This window comes from Balaenoptera musculus, chromosome 8, assembly GCF_009873245.2.
Source record: "Balaenoptera musculus isolate JJ_BM4_2016_0621 chromosome 8, mBalMus1.pri.v3, whole genome shotgun sequence".
In the NCBI taxonomy this organism is placed as follows: domain Eukaryota; kingdom Metazoa; phylum Chordata; class Mammalia; order Artiodactyla; family Balaenopteridae; genus Balaenoptera; species Balaenoptera musculus.
In genome coordinates this window covers 109201060-109219219 of record NC_045792.1, presented here as the reverse complement: position 1 = coordinate 109219219, position 18160 = coordinate 109201060, and the positions used below count along the sequence as shown (strand labels likewise).

Here is an 18160-nt window from a genome sequence, read left to right as displayed (position 1 = left end):
GGCACAGAGCAAGCGCTCAGCACTGGCAGAGCCGTTGTTATGGTAACGGCCGGGCAAACTTTGGAGTGGCCCAGAGGAGTCAGGTCTAAAATGTGTCCCATGAGAGCACCGCACGGATGCTCAGGGCTGCAGCTGTAAACACGCGTGGGCCGGGGAACCTCAGCCCCGCCGCACTGCCACTGCAGTCTCTGCAGCCCCGGCAGTGAGGGAGGGAGGCCTGCAGGGGGGCGCTGGCGCCAGGGAGAGGAACCCGGTGGCTGGGGACACACATCAGTACTTCCCACCAGCTACCCTTGTGTGCCTTTGGGCCTTGAACCTTCAATAAGTAATTTAAACAATAGCGTAAAAACCAGTTGCAGACACTCTGTAGAGCTAGACCCCCATTTCTGTTGGGAAGGACAAGCTGTTGTGTGGTACGTACACGCGTGTACCCACACGCTGCTCACGCATGCACACACACGGAGGTCTGCAGGGAGGTGTGCAACTATTCCCAGTGGTTATTTTTGGAGAGTGGGGTGGGGGCAGCTGAGGGGCAAAACTGAGTTTCCATTTTATACAGTTTTAAGTTATTTAAATTGTCAGTAGCCTGAAACAGCAAAAAAGGCTGTTCTACATCCTACACCTGCCCCTTCCCCACAGCAGGCCCACTGGGTTCTGGGTTCGGGGCTCTGAGCAGTGAGTCAGGGGCAGTCTGACTCTCCAGGCCCCATACCCCAGCCTCCTGGCCCCAGGAAGCCCCTCTACACCACCGCCCACCAGCCCAAAGAAGGAGGCAGCCAGAGGCGTGGAGAAAACATCCATCTCAGGATTTATTACAACACGTCGTTTCCAAATACAAAAGAAGGGGACAGGACAGGAATCAGAGAGTGTCCACGCTGGGGAAGGGGCTCTGAGGTGGGGCGGCCCAGTCCAGAGGGACCGGGAGCCATGCGGGGGGACCTGCCACCTCTCCTCCGCTGGACTTTCCAGCAAATAATAGGAGGGGGCCGGGTCCATTCTGGGGGACCCCTGATGCCAGGGCACTGGGCCAGCAGGAGGGGTGGGAGGGCCAAGAGAGACTTGGAGAGGGCTGGGGCCCTGCCCGCTCCCCGCCTGGGACAGTGGGTGGAAGTGACCAGGGAGGGGCTCTTGCCCGCTGCCCAGTGCCGCCAGCACGGGGGGCGGGGGCGGCCGAGACAGGACCTTCTCTCATCACAGCTGCTCAGTTCGACCAGTGTCTCAAGAGCAACACCCTCCACGCGCCCCAGGACAGAAGCCACAGGGCTCTGCAGCCCTGGACAAGGACGGAGGGAAGGGAGAACGGGCCATGGGACCTGCCCCCAGGGTGGTGGGGCCCAACCAGTGGCCCTGAGCACTGTCTCCTGGACAGCTTAGGGGTAGGGCGCGGAGGGGGGACCAGTGCATCTTCCACGCCCGGGGTCACCTCAGAAACACAACGCGATAGACAGACAGGAGGCAAATTTACATAATCAATAATAATAATAATAATTAACCAATAGTAATAAATAGTTAAACCTCTAGTCCATAGATTGCAAATACAACAATGATAGCTTATGTTCTTGGGGGACGGGGTGGCGACGGAGGGAACAGGAACAGAACTTTTGTTCAAAGGTGGGATGACGGGACATAAGGCGGGGGTCAAAAGAAGAACAAATAGAAGAAACAGCCAGAGGGCAGCTGGGGGCAGGCACGCCCCCCCCCACCAATGCCAGCCTGAGGACTCAGTCCTGCCCAGGCCACCCCTTCTGCCAAGCCCCTGGCCTCTCCTCAAGGTGACCAGCCCCCACTCCTGGACACTCTAGGACATCTGAAGGTTGGGGGACACCCACTCCTGCCTCCAAAAGCCTTGGGTCCCACTGACCGAGGAGGGGTAGCTGGGGCTTTTCTCCTGCCCTCACCCCCAGGCTGGCCCACCTGGGCCAAAAAGCCACCTGGGAGTAGGGACTGGCATGTCACCTTGAAGATACCGGGGAGGCTTCAAAGGAGAGGAGAGGGGGGTACAGGGGTCTCTCTCCTCCGAGGTCCCTGTGGAGGTTGGGCAGACGTGGGGGACACCTGCATCTGCTCACATCAGGGATCTTTACGTGGAGGCGGCCCTCCCAAGCTGAGGCCCTGCCCCCGGAGGCATAAGGGTCTGCCAGGCGCTGACTGCCCCCTCCCTCTGCGAGCCAGCCACTCCTCCCGGAGGGACCTCCACCTGCAGAACAAGCCCCTAAATCTGTCTGCCCCCTCTGATCAGTGGAGCCAGCACTGGCGGCCCAGCTCCTCCCGCCTGCCACCCCCAGGGGCCAAGCTCCCCCTCCTGCTGGCCCTCCCACTGGCAGCTGGCGCTAGGGGGCACCCCCAAAGCGGAGGATAGGGCAGCAGCCTCCCCTGACCCCGTGAAACTGCACCCAGGCTCGGGCAGGGGTGGGGGCGTTCCACCTCCAGTCCCTGCCCTGTGGACCCATGTCACCTGACACCCGGGAGCCCCCTTCACCGCGCTCCTCCCCTCTTCCAGACCCCAGTCCTCTGAACACCCTGGGCCCCCGACACCTGCCAGGCAACAGGCCCGGGGGCACAGGCGGTGGGGGTGCCCGCTATGGCACCGAGACCTGGCGCCTTGAGCTGGCAGGGGGCTGGCGGTGCCTCCTCAGCTCCCGGGACACCTCCTCCCACCTATGGCTTTGGTGAAGGGCCCAGAAAGGAGCAGTGGAGAAGGAAGAGGCAGGAGAGGAGGTCATGGTGGGGGGGAGGGGCAGGGAGGTTCTGCGGCTCAGTTTGTGGCAAAGGTTTTTTAATCTTTTTTACCCCTTATGTAAAAAGTGCACGAAAGCTCAGCAGCCTCTTTGCAACGGTCAGCAGTGTTTCCTGGGGGAGGGGGGAGGAGGGAACCCCAGGCCTGGCACCCCAGCTTGCAACTGAAGGTGGCCTCATATTGCTTAGAAACGTGGGTTTCAGTTTAAATACCAGACAGTAAAAATAGAGCTCCGAGGACCGCCCGCACTGTTGCCAAATCATTGCCAGAATGAACAGCTTAAATAAATAAAAAATTGAAATATTTACTTCTCGATAAAAATCGCAGTAAAACCATTTACCTTTCATTGCATTATATATAATATGTATTTATAGCGGGCCCAGCCGAGGGCAGCGGAAGGGCTGGGGGCGCCGGGTCACCGCGGAGGGGCCGCTCCCGGCCGCGGTCAGGACACCTCGATGACCTCCGCGCTGCCCGAGAAGCTGGCCTGCTTGCCCAGGGCGGCCCGCTCCTCGCCGCGCGCGCGCCCCTCCACCATGCCCTCCTCAAACTCCATCTGGCAGCTGCGGCGCTTGAACTGCGTCTCCGGGGCCGGCTCGTCGGGCCAGCCGGTCCTCGCGTCCCGGGCCTCGGGCCTCGCCGTCTCCCGCCGCCGCAGGTCGCCGCCTCCCGCGCCCGGCCCGCTGGCCCGGCCGAAGGGTGCGAACCGCGCGCCGCCTGCGCCTTGCGCGCCCTCGGGGCTGCAGCACCAGGGCCCGTCGGGGGACGGCGTGCCCGGGGAGTCGAGCGGCGGCGCCCAGCCGCCAGGGCCGGCCGGCTGGCTAGGGCCGGGCAGCCCGGGCGCCGACAGGGCCGAGAGGCCGAGCCGCGGAGTCTGCCGGGCGGCGTCACCGAAGTTCAGGCCGAGGCCGGGCGCCGGGGAGCCGGCTAGGGGCCGGGGCCGCCGGCGGAGCCGGGGGCGTGGCTCGGGCGCCGCGTCCGGGCTGTCGGGGCTGGGGGAGGGCAGGCTCAGCACGCCCCCCGATGGGCTGTCCAGTTTGCAGAGTTTGGAGGCCTCCCCGGGGTCGGGGGGCCCGGGGTCGTCGGGCTGCCGGCTCGGCGCATAGGCCGCCTTGATGTCCAGCGAGAAGGAGCGCTTGAGGCGGTTGGTGTCCTGGAGGCGGTCAGAGGAGAGGTGCAGGCCACGCAGGCCCTGCTGCAGCGCGCTGGTGGCCGGGGCGGGGGCGGGGGTGGGGGTCTCCCCACCCCCCATCTGTGCGCCCTCCCTGGTGGCGGTGGCCGCTGCGCTCCCGGTGGCAGCACTCTCTGAGGTAGGTGGTGGCAGCGGCGGCAGTGGGGCGGCAGGGCCCGGGAGGGGCTCCGGGGTCCCAGGGTGGGACGCCCCGTCGCCCTGCAGGGCGGCCAGCAGCTTCAGGCTGCGTTCGTACTCCAGCAGCTGGCCCAGGAAATTGAAGTTGGGCGAAATGGACGGGCGACGGTCCTTCACGAACCTGGGGTGAGAGCCGCTCAATGGGGCCGGGGCTCCTGCCAGGCCAGGCTGCCCACCTGACTCTCCCCTGCCCCCACTGCCCACTCTGGGGCACACAGCTGATGTGCAGACCCAAGTATGCCAGGGCTAGGCTCAGGTCCCCCTCCGCAGCTGGGGCAGCCAAAGGTGGGTGCCCTTCACTGCTGGGCCCATCCAGTGGCTAGTGGTAGAGAGGGGAGGGACCAGGCCCAGGAGGGAAGGAGGGGCTACCTGTAGGCGTCATCGGAGGACATGCCCATGGTCTTCATGATGTAAGCGATGGCGATGGTAGCGGAGCGGGAGATGCCGGCCAGACAGTGGACGATGACTTGGCAGCTGGACAGCTTGGCTTTATCTGGGGGCAGGGGGACCAGGTGAGGGCTGGGGCTGCACAGTCCTTCCCTGACCCCAGGTTCAGGACCCCTGGGACACAGCACTTCTGCCCTCCTGGCCCCCTGCTTCCAGCCCTCCCCCGGGACTGGGCAGGAGGGTGCTGTCCACCTCACCGATGAACTCGATGGACTTGTCCAGCCAGGGCAGCAGCTTTTCACAGTAGTTGTCGTTGATGGGAATGCGCAGGAAGCGGCTCTCACAGATGAAGTCAGGCTTGGGGCAGGAGTTGCTGGCGTTGAGGACGTAGCTTATTCCGTTTTGGGTCATCAGATCCTGGGAGGGCGGGAGAACAGGTTGGAAGGGGGTGCAGCCGGGCAGGAGGCCCGAAAGCTGGGATGCTCTCGTGGTGGGAGCCTGGCTTCTGGAGCCCTGGGCTCAGGAGCCGCCCCTGTTCCCACTGAGGAGCCTGCAGGCCCCACGCGGGGAGGAGGGGAGAGTCGGGGAACGGGGCGGGGGGGGGGGTGAGGAGGCTGGCGGCCCCTGAGAGCCCCACCTACGGCCTGCCGCCTGCCGTAGGCTCCCAGGAATTTTACGGCTGGGCTGCCTGGGCGGTGGCTTTACCCTCTTCCCTCGTCACCATTTTTAAAACACGGGGTTCTTTCAGGGCTGGCCAGGGGCCCAGTGACATCAGCAGTTTGGCATGTGGGCTGCACTGCCAAAGGGGCAGGGAGTTGCCTCTCCACCCAGCCTGGCCAGGCCCTGCCCGAGCCCTGCTCTGGTCCTGCCAGGCCCCCTTGGGTCCTCCCGCGCCCCCAACCCGTGCTTCCCCCACACCTGTGTGCATCCGTCACTCCGCCAGACCAGCCTAGGAGCTGCTTCGGGCTCCGGCTGTGCACGCACCTTGTTCAGGACATCCTTCTGGGAGCCCAGGTAGAGGTGAGGCAGGATGCGGGTCAGGCCCACGCTGGGCACGGGCAGGCAGGGCTGGGAGAGGCTCATGGGCAGCAGGGCAGCAGGCTTGCCCTCACAGAGGCCGGGGAAGCAGGAGGAGAAGGTGGCAAAGCCCCCTGCAGGAGGAGCAGAGGAGACGCGTGTCAGGGGTTGGGCCGGCTGGGGCAGGAGAGCCAGGCCACCCACCCACCAGCGCGGCTCAGCCGCACCCACCCGGACGCCCAGCCCGAGCTGGTGCTGGCCGGCAAGCCTCTGGCCTGAGCACCTGGTCTCGGTGCTGGTACTGGAAGGCCCGTCTCGGGGGCGTGGGCCGGCACATTTACATCACCTGCCCCTGCGCTAATTCCTCCTCACGCTAATCAGGGGCTGGTCTCGCTGAGGACGCCGCTGTGATGCCCATAAAAGTCGGGGCCCGTAGAAATGATGGGCCCTGCACACGCAGGGCCCACAGAGGGGCGGGCTCACAGGCCACAGGGGTCTTCCTGCGGGGTTATCACCAGCCCCTTCACACCATGGCCTGGGCCAGGCTGGGCCTTCCTGCCTCTCCCCCTGGGCTGATGCAATCCCTCCCTGCCTCCAATTGGCCGGGAGCCCCGGGCCAGGCTTGGATGCCAGGACCGGGAGGCAAGGGCTTCTGAGGGCCACCCCGCCCCCCCACACTGGGCATGACATCACCCACTGGAGCTGGCACAGCCAGCAGGGGCATTTGCGCTCAGGTTACGGCTCCATTCCACCCAGCAGGGGACTACGGAGGAGCAGAGGCTGGGCTGAGAGCTGGGAACCCTGGGGACCTGGAGCGCGCGCAGGCCACGCGCTATACACGTGGCTGGCATGTGTCCTGCCGCCTTTCCCGCACGTGTGCGCTGGGCCACAGATTGGTGGAGGGAGACCCTCCGCTGGCCAGAAAGGGCTGAGGGGGACCAACGGGCACACGTCTGACTCTGCGAGTGACCGCGGGCCTCAGTGTCCTGGTCCTGCGCGCCTCAGGCATTGTTGTGAGGCTCAGGAAAGATGACCAAGAAACAACTGGGCCAAGGCCTACCCCATCCCGCGGAGGAGGCAGGGGAACCAGGCGGGGGCCCTGTGCTTTCCTGCCCTGCCCCACAGACGCAGCTGGTCCCAGAGACCTGGCTGATTCTGGAGGACAGAGATGCCTGGTGGCCTCAGCCTTCGCCCCGGTCCAGCTCGGTGCCCAACCAGAATGCCCGCCGTGTGCGCTCCCTGTGCCCCCAACAAAGGCTAGACCTTGGGGGGCCACAGAGGTGGGGGACCTCCAGGCTAGGGGCGTGGAGGTATCAGCCTTGGAGGGAAAGGGGCCCCTTCCTCAGAAACCTGCTGGCTGGACAGGGAGAAGCAGGTGACTGTCGGCGGGACAACACCGTGGCTCTCAGGTCCCCAGCGGGGGAGGCTGGGCTGAGCTGGGTGCCGGGGTGGGCCCCACCGCACAGTCCAGAGCCAGGGGCCCCTGGGATACTCCTGCTGGAGGACAGCGCCCGCCGGGGACGGGCAGGGTCTGCACCGTCTCTCCGAAGACTCTTCTCTGCCGCAGTTCCCCTACTCTCTGCGCTCTCAGCGGTGAAGACAGACAAGTATGGGGTTGGGGGAATTCTATCAGGAACCTCCCACCTAAAGAGAGTCTCAGGGCAGGTGCAGAGACCTGCCAGCCTTCGCTGCAATTCCTGGAGCTCCCAGGAACCCCCTCCAGGCAGAGCCAGGCAGCTTGGGGTGCCCCCTACAAAGCCCCTGTAGACACCAGGTCTGGCAGCGCCTGAGACTCCAGTCCTTCCGCGATTCCAGGGCCACCCCAGGTTCTGGGAATGGGTGACAAGGGAGGCTGCCAGCAGCCCTGGACCCTCTGCAGGTCCCCCATCCCCACCCCAGCCCGCACTCTCAGGGCCTCGCCGAGGGCCCTCCAGGGCACCTTCCTTCCGGAGGGACCCCCCCCAACCCCCTGCTCTCTCTGCCTCGCAGGTCAGGGGAAGCCACACGCAGCTCCCAGGCTGCACAATGAAACCCCGAACCCGCACAAAAGCGCACGTCCTGGGAGGACTCTCGGCCCCACCCGCCTCTCCCACCACGCGCTCCTGCTCGGACCGGGGCGGCGCGCCCGGGAGCCCCCACCGCCCCGCCGCGGTCCCGGGCTGGGGCCGCACCCACCCTCCGCGCAGGGGCCGCTCCCGCCGCCGTCTCCGGCCAGGGTCCGAGGGCGGCGCGCGCGGGCTGAGCTGCCTGCGGCGACATCACCAGCCCGCATTCCGCAGGGACGCACACCGGGGCGCAGCCGGCTTGGGCAGGACCGCCCGCCGCTTAAAGGGCCAGGCTCCCTTTCCCATGCCCGCCCCCACCGGACGTCACCAGCGGAGCAGCTGTGGGGGGAGGGGCGCGGCAGCGGTCACGGCAGCTGGTTCTGGACCCCGGCACGGCCCGCCCCCAACGCCCTCTCCAGCAAACCTCGATGTCCTGGAGATGCCTTGTCTCTGGCTGTGCCCCACCCACGGAGGGGGTCTGGTCCTCCCTTCCGGCCTCTGCGGAGCCCCACCGCCTGTGCTGGTGACCCCTGGGAAGAGACTGACTTCCCCTTTGTGGGCGGGCAGCATCCCTCTAAGCCCCTCAGCCTTGCCCTGCCGTTCAGGTGGGCACTGTGGGCCAGGCCAGGAGGCTGTCCCCAAGTCTGGGTCCTGATTTGGTGTCACTATGAGCCTTCCTCACATGGTGGGGGGTCATGGCTGCTTCCTGGCTTGGCCCTCAGAGAAATGGGAGCGAATACTCTAACCCTGCAGGGTGAGGCAGTGCTTGCTGAGGCTGAGTGAGCCAGGCGGGGCACAGCCGGGTCCCAGGTGACCCCCCCCCAGCCCCCCAGGGAGACAGACCATGAGAGGCTCTGGGCTTTCCCTGGACAGCCCAGGGGAAAGGGAGGGCGCTGCTCCAGGACCCTCTTCTCAGACTCCCAGAAGGGCCTCTGGTTGTCACTTCTGGCTAGGGCACACGTGCGTCCACACACACACACACATACACACACACAGGGGCTCCCATCTGGGCCCTGGGAGGGTTCCCGTTCTGCCCAGGACCCCTGTAAAACTCCCCCCCTGCTTGGTCCCCAAACTGAGCCCAGTGGCAGTGGCTAAATCAGAGGGTCTGCAGTTCTGTGGCTTCTGGTTCCCAGAGCTCACACACACACACACACACACACACACACACACAGCCAGATGCAGACACCCTCTGACCTCGCAGAGCCGGGCATGCAGAGCCCTCCGTCCCGGACACGACGCACGTGTAGAGGGCAGCACGCAGGCGTGCAGCCTCTCCTCTGAGAGGTCTGCCCAGAGCTGCCCGGCTCCTGCAGCTGATGGAGCCCGCCTGCAGCCCCTCTCCCGGCACATGAGGGCCAGCCTGGTGCCCACCGACCACCACCCCCGTCTGTGCTCAGTAGATGCTCAGGGCAGGTGTGCCGAATGAACAGAAGCATCCTACCAGCTGTGTGGGGGCGGGGGTGATGCCAGCGTGGGCCCCCATCTCCCCGCCTGCTATGGCCCTGGGCAACCAGAGGCCAGGGGCACCCAGGCAGGGAGGCCACATGCCCCTGGGACAGGCCCTGGGCCACGTGGGCAGAGGGTGGATTCTGCAGATGTTAGCCACTGCCTACAGGAGGAAGGAGTCGGTAAGAACCACAGTGCAGCCTGCGTGCGTGCGTGCATGCGTGCGTGTGTGTGCGTGTGTGTACGGGGGGCTGGCCAGGCTGCTTCTGGGGAATGGGAAGCCCTGTGGGGACTTCCACTCACCCACCAGACAGCAGTCACGATCAAGTAGGCTGTTGCGAGGCCACCTGTGCCAGCTGGAGTGTTCAGGGGACCCCCCTGTGTGGGACAAGTTCTGGCTCAGTGCCGTGTGTGTGGGGGAGGGGGCAGGGTGGGGGTGGTTTCCAAGGCAGACCAGGTCTTTGCCTAGACTCCTCCCCCATCTCCCCTGCCCCAGGCCTGTGTCGGGGGTTCCCTCCTGTCCACCTCTTCACCTGCTGGTGGTGGGGATGGGCCTGTGCTGGAGGGGGCTCTGAAGTGTGGCGGCCCAGAGGAGGGGTCCCTGGAGCCCCCGAGAACTCCAGAGCTACGGAGATTCGTCCCCACTGGGCCCCCACTGCCCCAGCACACGCTGGTCTCGGGGCTTAGAGAGGAGAGCAGAGGCAGACCCAGAACATGACTCCTGAGACACACCCCCCCCACCCCCGCCCCCGCCAAGCTGCCAGCGGGGGAAGAAAGGCCTCCAGACGCACCTGTGAGGATGGCCACGCTGTCGAAGCAGCCGTCCAGCTTGCTGAGCAGGATGGAGAGGAAGCTGTCTGCGGCCAGCACGCTGGCGTCCCTTGTGCTCTGGTCATAGACCACCACGTCCTGCGGCTCCGTGGCCTCCACCTGGGGGCCGAGAGGGCAGAGGTCAGGGTGGCCGGGCACCTGCCATCTGCCCCATCCCCTGCTGCCACTGCTGCTGCTGGTCAGGCGATGGAAGGGAGGGGCGGCCGCTTGGGTGCCTCAAGGCGAGTGGGGGCAGGCACCCAGCCACAGTTCACACCTGGACAGGTGTAAATGCCCACAGCCACACGGGCAGACCCTCGGAGCAGGGAGGGCCAGGGGGACATGCATCCCCGACGCGGCCGAGCCCGGTGCGCGCACTCACGCGAGTGAAGGTAACAGACACTGTGGGCCAGGCCCGTGTGGAGGAGACACGGGGAAGGCAGTGGGGCTCCCGGGAGGTGCACACAGGTGGCCAGATGGCAGGAGCACAGGGAGGCCTGGGCTGCTGGCTCCCAGGGAGGCTGAGGGAAATCAACTCTTCCTCAGGGACCCGGGAGGCACACTTCGGGGGTTCTTAAGGGGGAGGGGGCTTTTGGGTCTGGGCTCTCCTTCCCTCCCAGCCCGTGATGGGGAAACTGAGGGCTGCAGCAAGACCCCTCCCCCCAGTGATCCAGGCAGCAGCAGCAGGAAGCGGGGGTTCCACCTGCCCCCGCCCCTCGGGTGCCACCGGGGCCCAGATGTGGAGCAGCTCTTGCTCAGATGGCAGCTGATGCCCCCGCCCCCCAAGCACACTCAGCCCTTAAGCCAGCTGAGCTGCCAACCCTGGGCCAGATGATGTCACCGGCAGCCAATGGGAGAGCGTTCTGGCCGGGAGTCCTCGCTAGGGGTTATTAATCACTGGATTCCCCTCACTGGAGCCACAGGGAGCCGGTTCTGCCCTTGGGGTGGGGGGACTCCCATCTGGGTCCTCTCACATCCCAGCTCTGCACGGGGCAGGGCCTGAGACCAAGACCCCTCCCTCAGGCTCTGGGCTGCCCGGCGGGCCACCCCTCCCCCACTGGAGGTGCCACTGCCTTCCCAGGTCACGGCCCAGCGGTCCCGGTCCCTCCCCAGTGCGGACTCAACACTCCTTGGGAATAGAGACAGGATTGTTCTCTGCAGGTGACCTGAGACATTCTTGGGGGCCACAGAGAGAATTCCTGGTCCTCAAGACTCCAGAGGGGAAAGAACGGGGGCTGGGGACATGAGCTGTCTGCGTGAGACCCTCGGCCACCAGTCCTGTCCTCTTCCGAGTCCTCACAGCCATCAGAGTGCAGGCCGAGTGGGGACCCAGGCGGGGTCAGTGGCTCTGGGAGGGAAGGAAGGGGGGACGGGTGTTGAACCTGTCGCCGGAGGGCCTCCCTGGGGGGAGGGGCCTTCTTGTAGCCCTAAGAGGGAGCGGGGAACTGCTCTAGACGGCTCACGTTCCAACCCTTAGGAGCCCAGTTTAGGTTGGAAGGCAGAGGAAGGGGAGCTGCCCCAGCGCAGGCCCCCGGAGGGCCCTGGAGAGGACGGGTGGGCGCGCGGCGGTACCTGGCTGCGCGAGGTGGGCTGGATCAGCTCGGCGATGGTCACCTTGCCCTGCTGCAGGCGCCGCTTCACCAGCTTGGAGCAGCAGATGTTGACAGAGCTGAGCACGTGCCAGCTGTTGTACTCCACGAAGGAGCGGCTGTCAATGACCAGTGGGCCCCCGGGCCCACCCCGCAGCAGGCTGGCCAGTTTCTTGGCATCCATCACCTTCCGAGGGAGCCGGTCCCCGGCCATGGCGTGGCAGTGGGCAGTGGGGAGGGGGTGAGCCCGGGAGTGAGCGGGGGCTGCTCCCACTGCCCGGGTGTGGCCTAGGGCTCCGAGTGCCCGGGCATGGCGCCAGACCTGCGGGGACAGGCGGACGGTGAGCGGCGCTGCAGGCCCCGGGGGTGGGCGTCAGCGGGGGTGGGCGTCGGCGGGGCCGGCCTCAAGGGGCTGCTGGTGGCACTGATCCAAGGGCACCGGAGCGTTTGGGCCTGACGTGTGCCCATGGGGCCCTCCCTCCCTCTGGCTCCTCTGTGCAGGTTGAGCTCCCTCACCCCTCTGGTCTCACTTGGGAGTCTGTGACCCATGGAAGGGTGATCGGGAGTGGCCCGTCCAGTCCTGCACCCTCCGGGTCACGGTGCCAGCCTCTCAGCGGGACACGGCAAGGCAAGTGGGGGCTCACAGAGGGAAGGGCCTCGGGGCTCAGGCTGGGCTGGAAAGGCAGGACGAGGCCTGAGGGTCCCTCCCCTGGGCCCTTGGGTCCACGGACCCTCACTCATTCCAGAACACCTCATTCTGCCCCTGCATCTCCTGTCATCCCACCCCTGGGATGCAGACCTCTCCCCAGTCCGGCCTCCACATCTTCCCAATTCCCAGCACCCCTGGCAAGGCAGGGTCCAGAACATGCCCCCACCCTCCCCCACTGCCAAGCCCTCCCATCCCTGGCACACCCTCCGTCTCCACCCCGCACAGCCCAATCGCTCCATAAGCTGATAATCTGGACGGGTGGGTGGGGGAGGGGCTGCCTCCACAAGGTGATGGAGGCAGAAGCCGGGCGGGGCGCTGGAGGGGCCTCAGGAGTGGAGTTCTGCACCCCAGTTCTGCAGGCCAAGGTTTAGGCATGCCGTGGGCCAGCGTCCTTCTCCTGCAGGGGTGACAGTACAGCAGGACACCCCAGGCACAGCAGTGGCCGGGGGTCTAGGGGGCCCCTTTTGGGGACCAGTAGGTCCAAGGATGGGGTGTGGTGGGGGGCACCCGAGGACAAAGGTCAGTGTGGGTGACCCACATGTAGGACTCTTGGCTCAGGGGTGCCCAGAGGGAGTAGGAGGTGGGTGGGCACATGGGGGCTCCAGAGCCTGGGCGGAAGGCCCCTCCTACAATTTGGTGCCAAGCCTCTGCCACCCCCGTCCTACCTGCCAGACCCATCTTCCCTGTCACCTGCCAGGACTGGCCTTTCTCTAGGCACCCCCAAGCCTCAGAGTGCCCCCCGGAGGCATGCAGCCTCAGGACGATGAGTTTGCTTTAAAACTGCGGAAACTGAGGCTCAGGGAAGGGGTGGGATCAACCCGATTAATGAGACTGGACAGAACCCAGGGCCTCCACGGCTGCCATTCACTCAGGGTCTTCCCTCTGCCAGAGCCCCAGCCAGCTTGGGGGTGGGGGAGGCCAGGAGACAGATGCTCCCTCCAGGGCCCACAGAGAGGGAACCCCCTCGGCAAGCCCCCAGCCTGCAGCTGCAGAGAGCGTTGGGGTGCGGCACCTGAGGACACTCGTCACCTTTCAAACAGCGCTGATGACACTGGGGACAGCTGCCACCATCTCTGGACCACCCCCTCGGGCGAGCTCCCAGGCTGGGGAGGGGGATGGCGGAGGTCACAGAGGTGCAAGGCAGGAGGGGACCGGGCCCACCTGGTGTGGGCAGCCCCAGGCTGGGCCACCGGAGCTGCTGACAAGGGGGTTGCCAGGATGGCCCTGGACAGTGCCGGGGCCTTGGGATCCCGTTCACAGACACCCCATTCCTCAGGCGCTCCAGCTCCTCAACTGCGGGGCAAGGCCTGGGGGTGCAGCTGGGGCTGCTGCCCTCCTGAAGGCCACGCCAAGCAAGTTCAACAGCCAAAGGGCCTGCCTATTAAGGGGGTCCCTGCCTGTGTGCCAAGGGGTCCCCCATTCGATTCCTGTCTGAGCTGTTCTGAGACGCTTTTCCTGAGTTCTAACCTGAATCTTGTCAAGGGCGTGACAGGCCATGGCCACCAGGTCCCCTTTTACACGCTGCTCCGGCAGGCCTGGGCAGAGCTTCCCGCCCTTTGATGTGGGACCACAGCCCAGTTCAGAGGCCCAGGACCCTGACAGGGATGCAGTGGGCTGGGGACACCGTGGGCCAGAGGGTCCTATTCTCATAGGTTAGGTGGGGGTGGGCTACCTCCCACCGAAAACAACAGAAGCCAAATGGAACTTTGGTGCAGGGACAAGGGAGGGGGAGGGAGGGGGAGGGAGGGGGAGAGGACTTCGCTCTCCCCGTGGCCAGCCTGCGCGCCTCCTGCCCTCTGGTCCTTAAATGACTGGAGGGACGTGGAGAGTTGCCCACCCCACAGATGGGAAAGGAGGCTGGAGGAGACCCAGGGAGGAGAGGTTGGAGACCCAGGGGGGGGGGGGGGGGCAGGGCTGGAGGGGTGGGCAGCTTGATCCCAGGCCCGGTACCTGGTCCCCGCCCCGCAGCCGCCTCCCAAGGAACCCTCCGGCTCGGCCCTATTAACCAGTGTAGTATTGTTATTTGCAGCCGAGGGGGACTCATTAGCAAGTTGGCACCTCCGTCGTCGCCATGGCAACAGCAGAGGTGCCAGGCAACCGCTGCTCCTGCGGCAGCAGCACGGAGCACGGAGCAGCTCGCTCTGCAGAGCCAGGTCCCCTCCTTGTTCACAGGCTCCCACCCCCTCTCCACCCTGCAGGTGCCCAGTAGCTGGGCCTGGACCACCCCCAGCCAGGCCAGCCCCTCTCCATCCTGCTCCACCCGGTCCTAACCTTCCTCACCTTCCAGCAGCCACATGCACAGGCTCACTCCCTCCCACCCCTGGGAGGCTTTCTCTGAAAGACCAAGGTCTGGCCAGAGCACCCCTCCTTCGAGAGACCTACACCGAGCTGGCATCCTGGGTGGGCACCCGCACCCACAGGGCCTCCTTGGACCTGGGGCTCCTGGGGGGTAGACCCTTCACCTCACCTCCCGAGGTGCAACACACGGGTCAGGGCCCAGAGCTGGGCAGCAGGGCGGGAGAGGTGGAGATGCTCAGGGCAGCCTTGATCAGAGCAGTGGGGCGAGAATAGGCCAGGTGGGCACAGAGGCAACAGACATGGTAGGGGCTTGGGCCTCCCCGCTTTTAAGAACCACCCCAGGCTCAGCTGAGACCCCTTCGCTGGGGGGAGAGCACCCAGAGCCTGGGTCAGGTGCCCAGAGCCTGGGTCAGGTGGGAGGGAGGCACAGCCCCACACACCCCTATCAGAGGGCCCAGGGCCAAGGAGACAGCAGTTCCTAGTCCAACAGCAGAAGGAGGTCCCTCCCCTCCCTGCCCTGGCTGGGCATGGCCTAGGCGGTCACAGGCAGTACCCGGGCTCCCTGAGGCCAGGTACATAGACACAGCGCTGCCTGGCCCCTGTGCTGCATACAGGCTGGACACGCCCCTCGGCACCCTGGCTGAGCTCAGGGCCTGGTACTTACCCCATTCCCCCAGTCCACCCCAGCTCTGTGTGCAATTACTCACACGACAATGCGCGTGCACATTCATGTGGTCACTGGACGCGTGCGTCCTCACATTCTGTGTGCTGAATGCCCCGAGATCCCAGGGTGCCCGAACCCCAGGTGCAGCTAGAGCATGTCCTCACACGGGTTCCCACATCCTCCACACGCCACATCCATGTCCCTGAGCACACGCATGACCAGGAAACTCCCAATTAAGGGCATCTTCACCAGAGTACTTTGCGCTCAGCGTCTAGGGATCCACGACCCCCGAGACGGGCGAACAGAGACTGCAGCTCTCACTCACAGTGTATCTCCAACCCTTGCAGAGCCTGGTCACATAGGCAGGCGTCAGGAGGAGCTGACGGTGGACGGACCCGAGATGCTGGGTGTCTAGCTCACTCTGACCCAGGGGAAGGTTTGGAGGCAGAAACTGCTACACTCAGAAGGCCAGGAGAGAGACTGGTAGGGGGTGACCTCCCGGCGGCAGGGGGCCCACGTGCACACACCAGGTCAGCTCGCTTGACCCTTTATGTTACCAGATGTTCTCGCCCCTGCTCTCTGCTCCCCCTCAGCTCTCTGGGGTGAGTGGCACAGGACCCAAGCTGGCCTTCACCTGTCCCGGTTGGGCTTGGCAAGGCCAAGCAGAGCCAGCCTGGCCTGGGGAGGCTATGCACTTGGGAGACAGTGGGGTGGAGGCCCTACCCGCTCAGTTCCCGGGGATCGGGGCTGAACTGGGATAGGAGGGCTTCGCATGGCATGTGGGTCCTTGGAAAGGCAGGCTCGGGACCCTACGAATCTAGGTTTCCTCTGTTCCTGCCTGGCTTGTTTTAGCCCCACTGATCTGCAAAACTCCTGCTGGTCACCATTCCCGCTCCCCCGCCATGTTAAATACCTGGACCAGCATCTACCGCTCATCGTCCCGAGGGCTTCAGGCAGAGGCGGCCTCAGCCTATACAGTCCCGATGGTCAGAGTCTGACCCACGTCACTCTTGCTGTGGGTTTGTCCCCTTCCTCTCCTTTCCCTAAAGCTGCACATCTAGGAGATGTGCAGACACCCTCTGGCTTCCTCCTCCCCCGGCCCATGGTCCCTTGAGCTCTCTGCCTGGTTGAAACTTCTGGGCCCCAAGGTCAGTCTCAGCCTGAGAAGAGAGGTGATGCTGGGAAGGGTCCTGGAGCAGAAGGTGACTTTAGGCATCTTTCTGCATCTTTGTGCATGGAACCTGCTCTTCCCCAAGGCAGCCTCTGGGGCCCAGGAGCCTTCCTGAGGGCTGCGGGCAGCAGGGGACCAGAACCTGCCCAGCAACTCCTCCCGGGGCCCTAGGCTGACTACAGCAGGAGGTGTTCCAGTCAGACTTCAAGATGAACTCCCAGCTCCTGGTCACATGATCTGGCCATCTTTGGCAGGTGCTTATCAACCATCTGAGGAGTGAACACATGGGACATCTGTCCTCCCTGAGCAGGACGGGGCGCTGGATGCTACACTCACTCCCGGGGCTGCCCTGGGAGCAAGAAGGTCTCAGGGAGACGACGGGGAGTGCACAGACCCTCAGACCTCCACAGACCCCCAGGAGCAGGGGCACAGGGCAGGAAGAACACCGCTCCCCTGGCCTCCAGCACCCCCCCCCACAACAAGCTGCACAAGAAAACTGCAGACGCCACACTAGATCCTGTCACCTCTCTCCTCCATCCTATGGAACCGCCCCACCGCCCCCCCATTACTGCGGAGCCCAGGCCCCAGCGCTCCACTTTGCAGAAGCCAGTGCATTTTTGTAGCAGCAAATTAGAAGGCAAATTCTCCCAGAAGGGATGACCTGGTGGGGGCTGGGCCCACTGTTGCCCCCTCCCCTGCAGGCCAGACTATTACATACCCCCCACCCCAAGGTGGGCGCATAGGCTGAACGAGAATGGCTGCACTCAGCCTGGCAGTGCCAGCCCCTCCCCCAGCACCCGCCGCGTCTGCAGCAGGCTGGCGGATGGCCTTTATTCCGCAGAGGCCAGCTGAGCACCCCGAGGTGGGGGAGCCCATGGTAGCTTGGCCAGACCGGGGAGATGGACCTTTAGTCCCTCCCCGCCGGACGCGGAACGAGCCCTGTCCTGAGGCTCCCACCGGCCCAAGACCCTCCGCTCCTATGGCCCAGGCCTCCGCATCTTCCAGCCCGGCCCGGGAAAGGACGATCTTCTCCAAGTCTGGCCCCAGCAGGGGGCCGTCCGGGGGCGTTTGGGGCTTGCGCAGAGGCTCGGACAGATCCACGCTGGATCGCAATGGTCCTCCTCGTCCTTAATTCATGCCCCTCCCCCACCAAAAAAAGAAGGAATTGCGCGGAGAAAGGTGGCGAAGCGGTGGCCGGGTGTGGGCCGGGCCGGGGTCCGCTGGGCGCCGCAGTAGGCGGGGGAAGGACTTATCGGCCCGGTCAGCGGTGTCCCCGCAAGTCGGGTTGGGGGCCAGCGCCCCGTGGGCCGGCGCCGCTCACCTCCAGGCCGTCTTCTCCACCCGGGCGCCCGCCCGGCGCAGCCCCCCGAGCGCTCCCTACGCGGCGCCCACCCGGCCGGGCCGGGCGCTTCGGCCGCGCGCCGGTTAACCCCCACCCCGCCGGCGCCTCGCGCGTCCCCGCGCCCCCCGCCCGGCGCCCCCGCTCACCTCGTTCACGCTCGCCTCCGGGCCGCCCCGGGGACCCGCGCCGCGCTCAGAGCGCCCGCTCGGCCGCGCAGCCCATGGGCCCGGCGGGGGCCCGCGCAGCCGGGGCAGGGGCCGGGGGAGCGCGCGGGCCGCGTCGCCGCCGCCGCCGTCGCCGCCGCCGCCGCGGGGAGCGCTCGCACGGGCCCGGGCGCGCGCACTGCGGGCGGGCACGCGCGCTCGCGGCGCGCATCCCACCCCGCGGCTCGGCGGGCGCGGCCGGTGCGGCTCCGGCTCGGGCTCGGGCTCCGGCGTCCGGCGGGGGGGGCCGCGGAGCCGGCTCGGCCGCCGCGCTCAGATGCGAGTGACAGGCCCGGGGCGGAGGGCGGGGCCGCCGGCGGGGATGAGGTCATGCCGAGCGAAAAAAGCCCCTGACGTCACCTGCAGCCAA

The 18160-nt window shown here is 65.9% G+C and overlaps 1 protein-coding gene across 2 annotated transcripts; it reads right to left on the bottom strand.

Annotated features, from left to right (window-relative positions):
- Window positions 1–789: 789 nt before the first annotated feature.
- DUSP8 (dual specificity phosphatase 8) lies at window positions 790–17863 on the bottom strand. 2 transcript variants are annotated; one of them, XM_036860859.1, is made up of 7 exons: window positions 17734–17863; window positions 11387–11725; window positions 9796–9934; window positions 5478–5644; window positions 4751–4910; window positions 4476–4599; window positions 790–4227 (listed from the first exon to the last, which is right to left on the bottom strand). In XM_036860859.1, the coding sequence occupies exons 2-7, from the start codon at window positions 11615–11617 to the stop codon at window positions 3183–3185; spliced, it is 1866 nt and encodes a 621-aa protein (XP_036716754.1). In that variant the 5' UTR covers window positions 11618–11725; window positions 17734–17863; the 3' UTR covers window positions 790–3182. The 2 variants fall into 2 exon arrangements, with proteins under 2 accessions (XP_036716754.1, XP_036716755.1); XM_036860860.1 differs by lacking the exons at window positions 9796–9934; window positions 11387–11725; window positions 17734–17863 and adding an exon at window positions 7686–7805.
- Window positions 17864–18160: the final 297 nt, after the last annotated feature.

Bases quoted from the DNA above. Each gene is read 5' to 3' on its own strand.
- DUSP8 (XM_036860859.1), bottom strand. From the start codon at position 11,617: ATGGCCGGGGACCGGCTCCCTCGGAAGGTGATGGATGCCAAGAAACTG. The intron at 4,911-5,477 runs GTGCGTGCACAG...CCGCCCTCCCAG, and splicing joins AGAAGGATGTCCTGAACAAG to GATCTGATGACCCAAAACGG. The intron at 4,228-4,475 runs GTAGCCCCTCCT...CTCTCACCCCAG, and splicing joins TCCTCCGATGACGCCTACAG to GTTCGTGAAGGACCGTCGCC.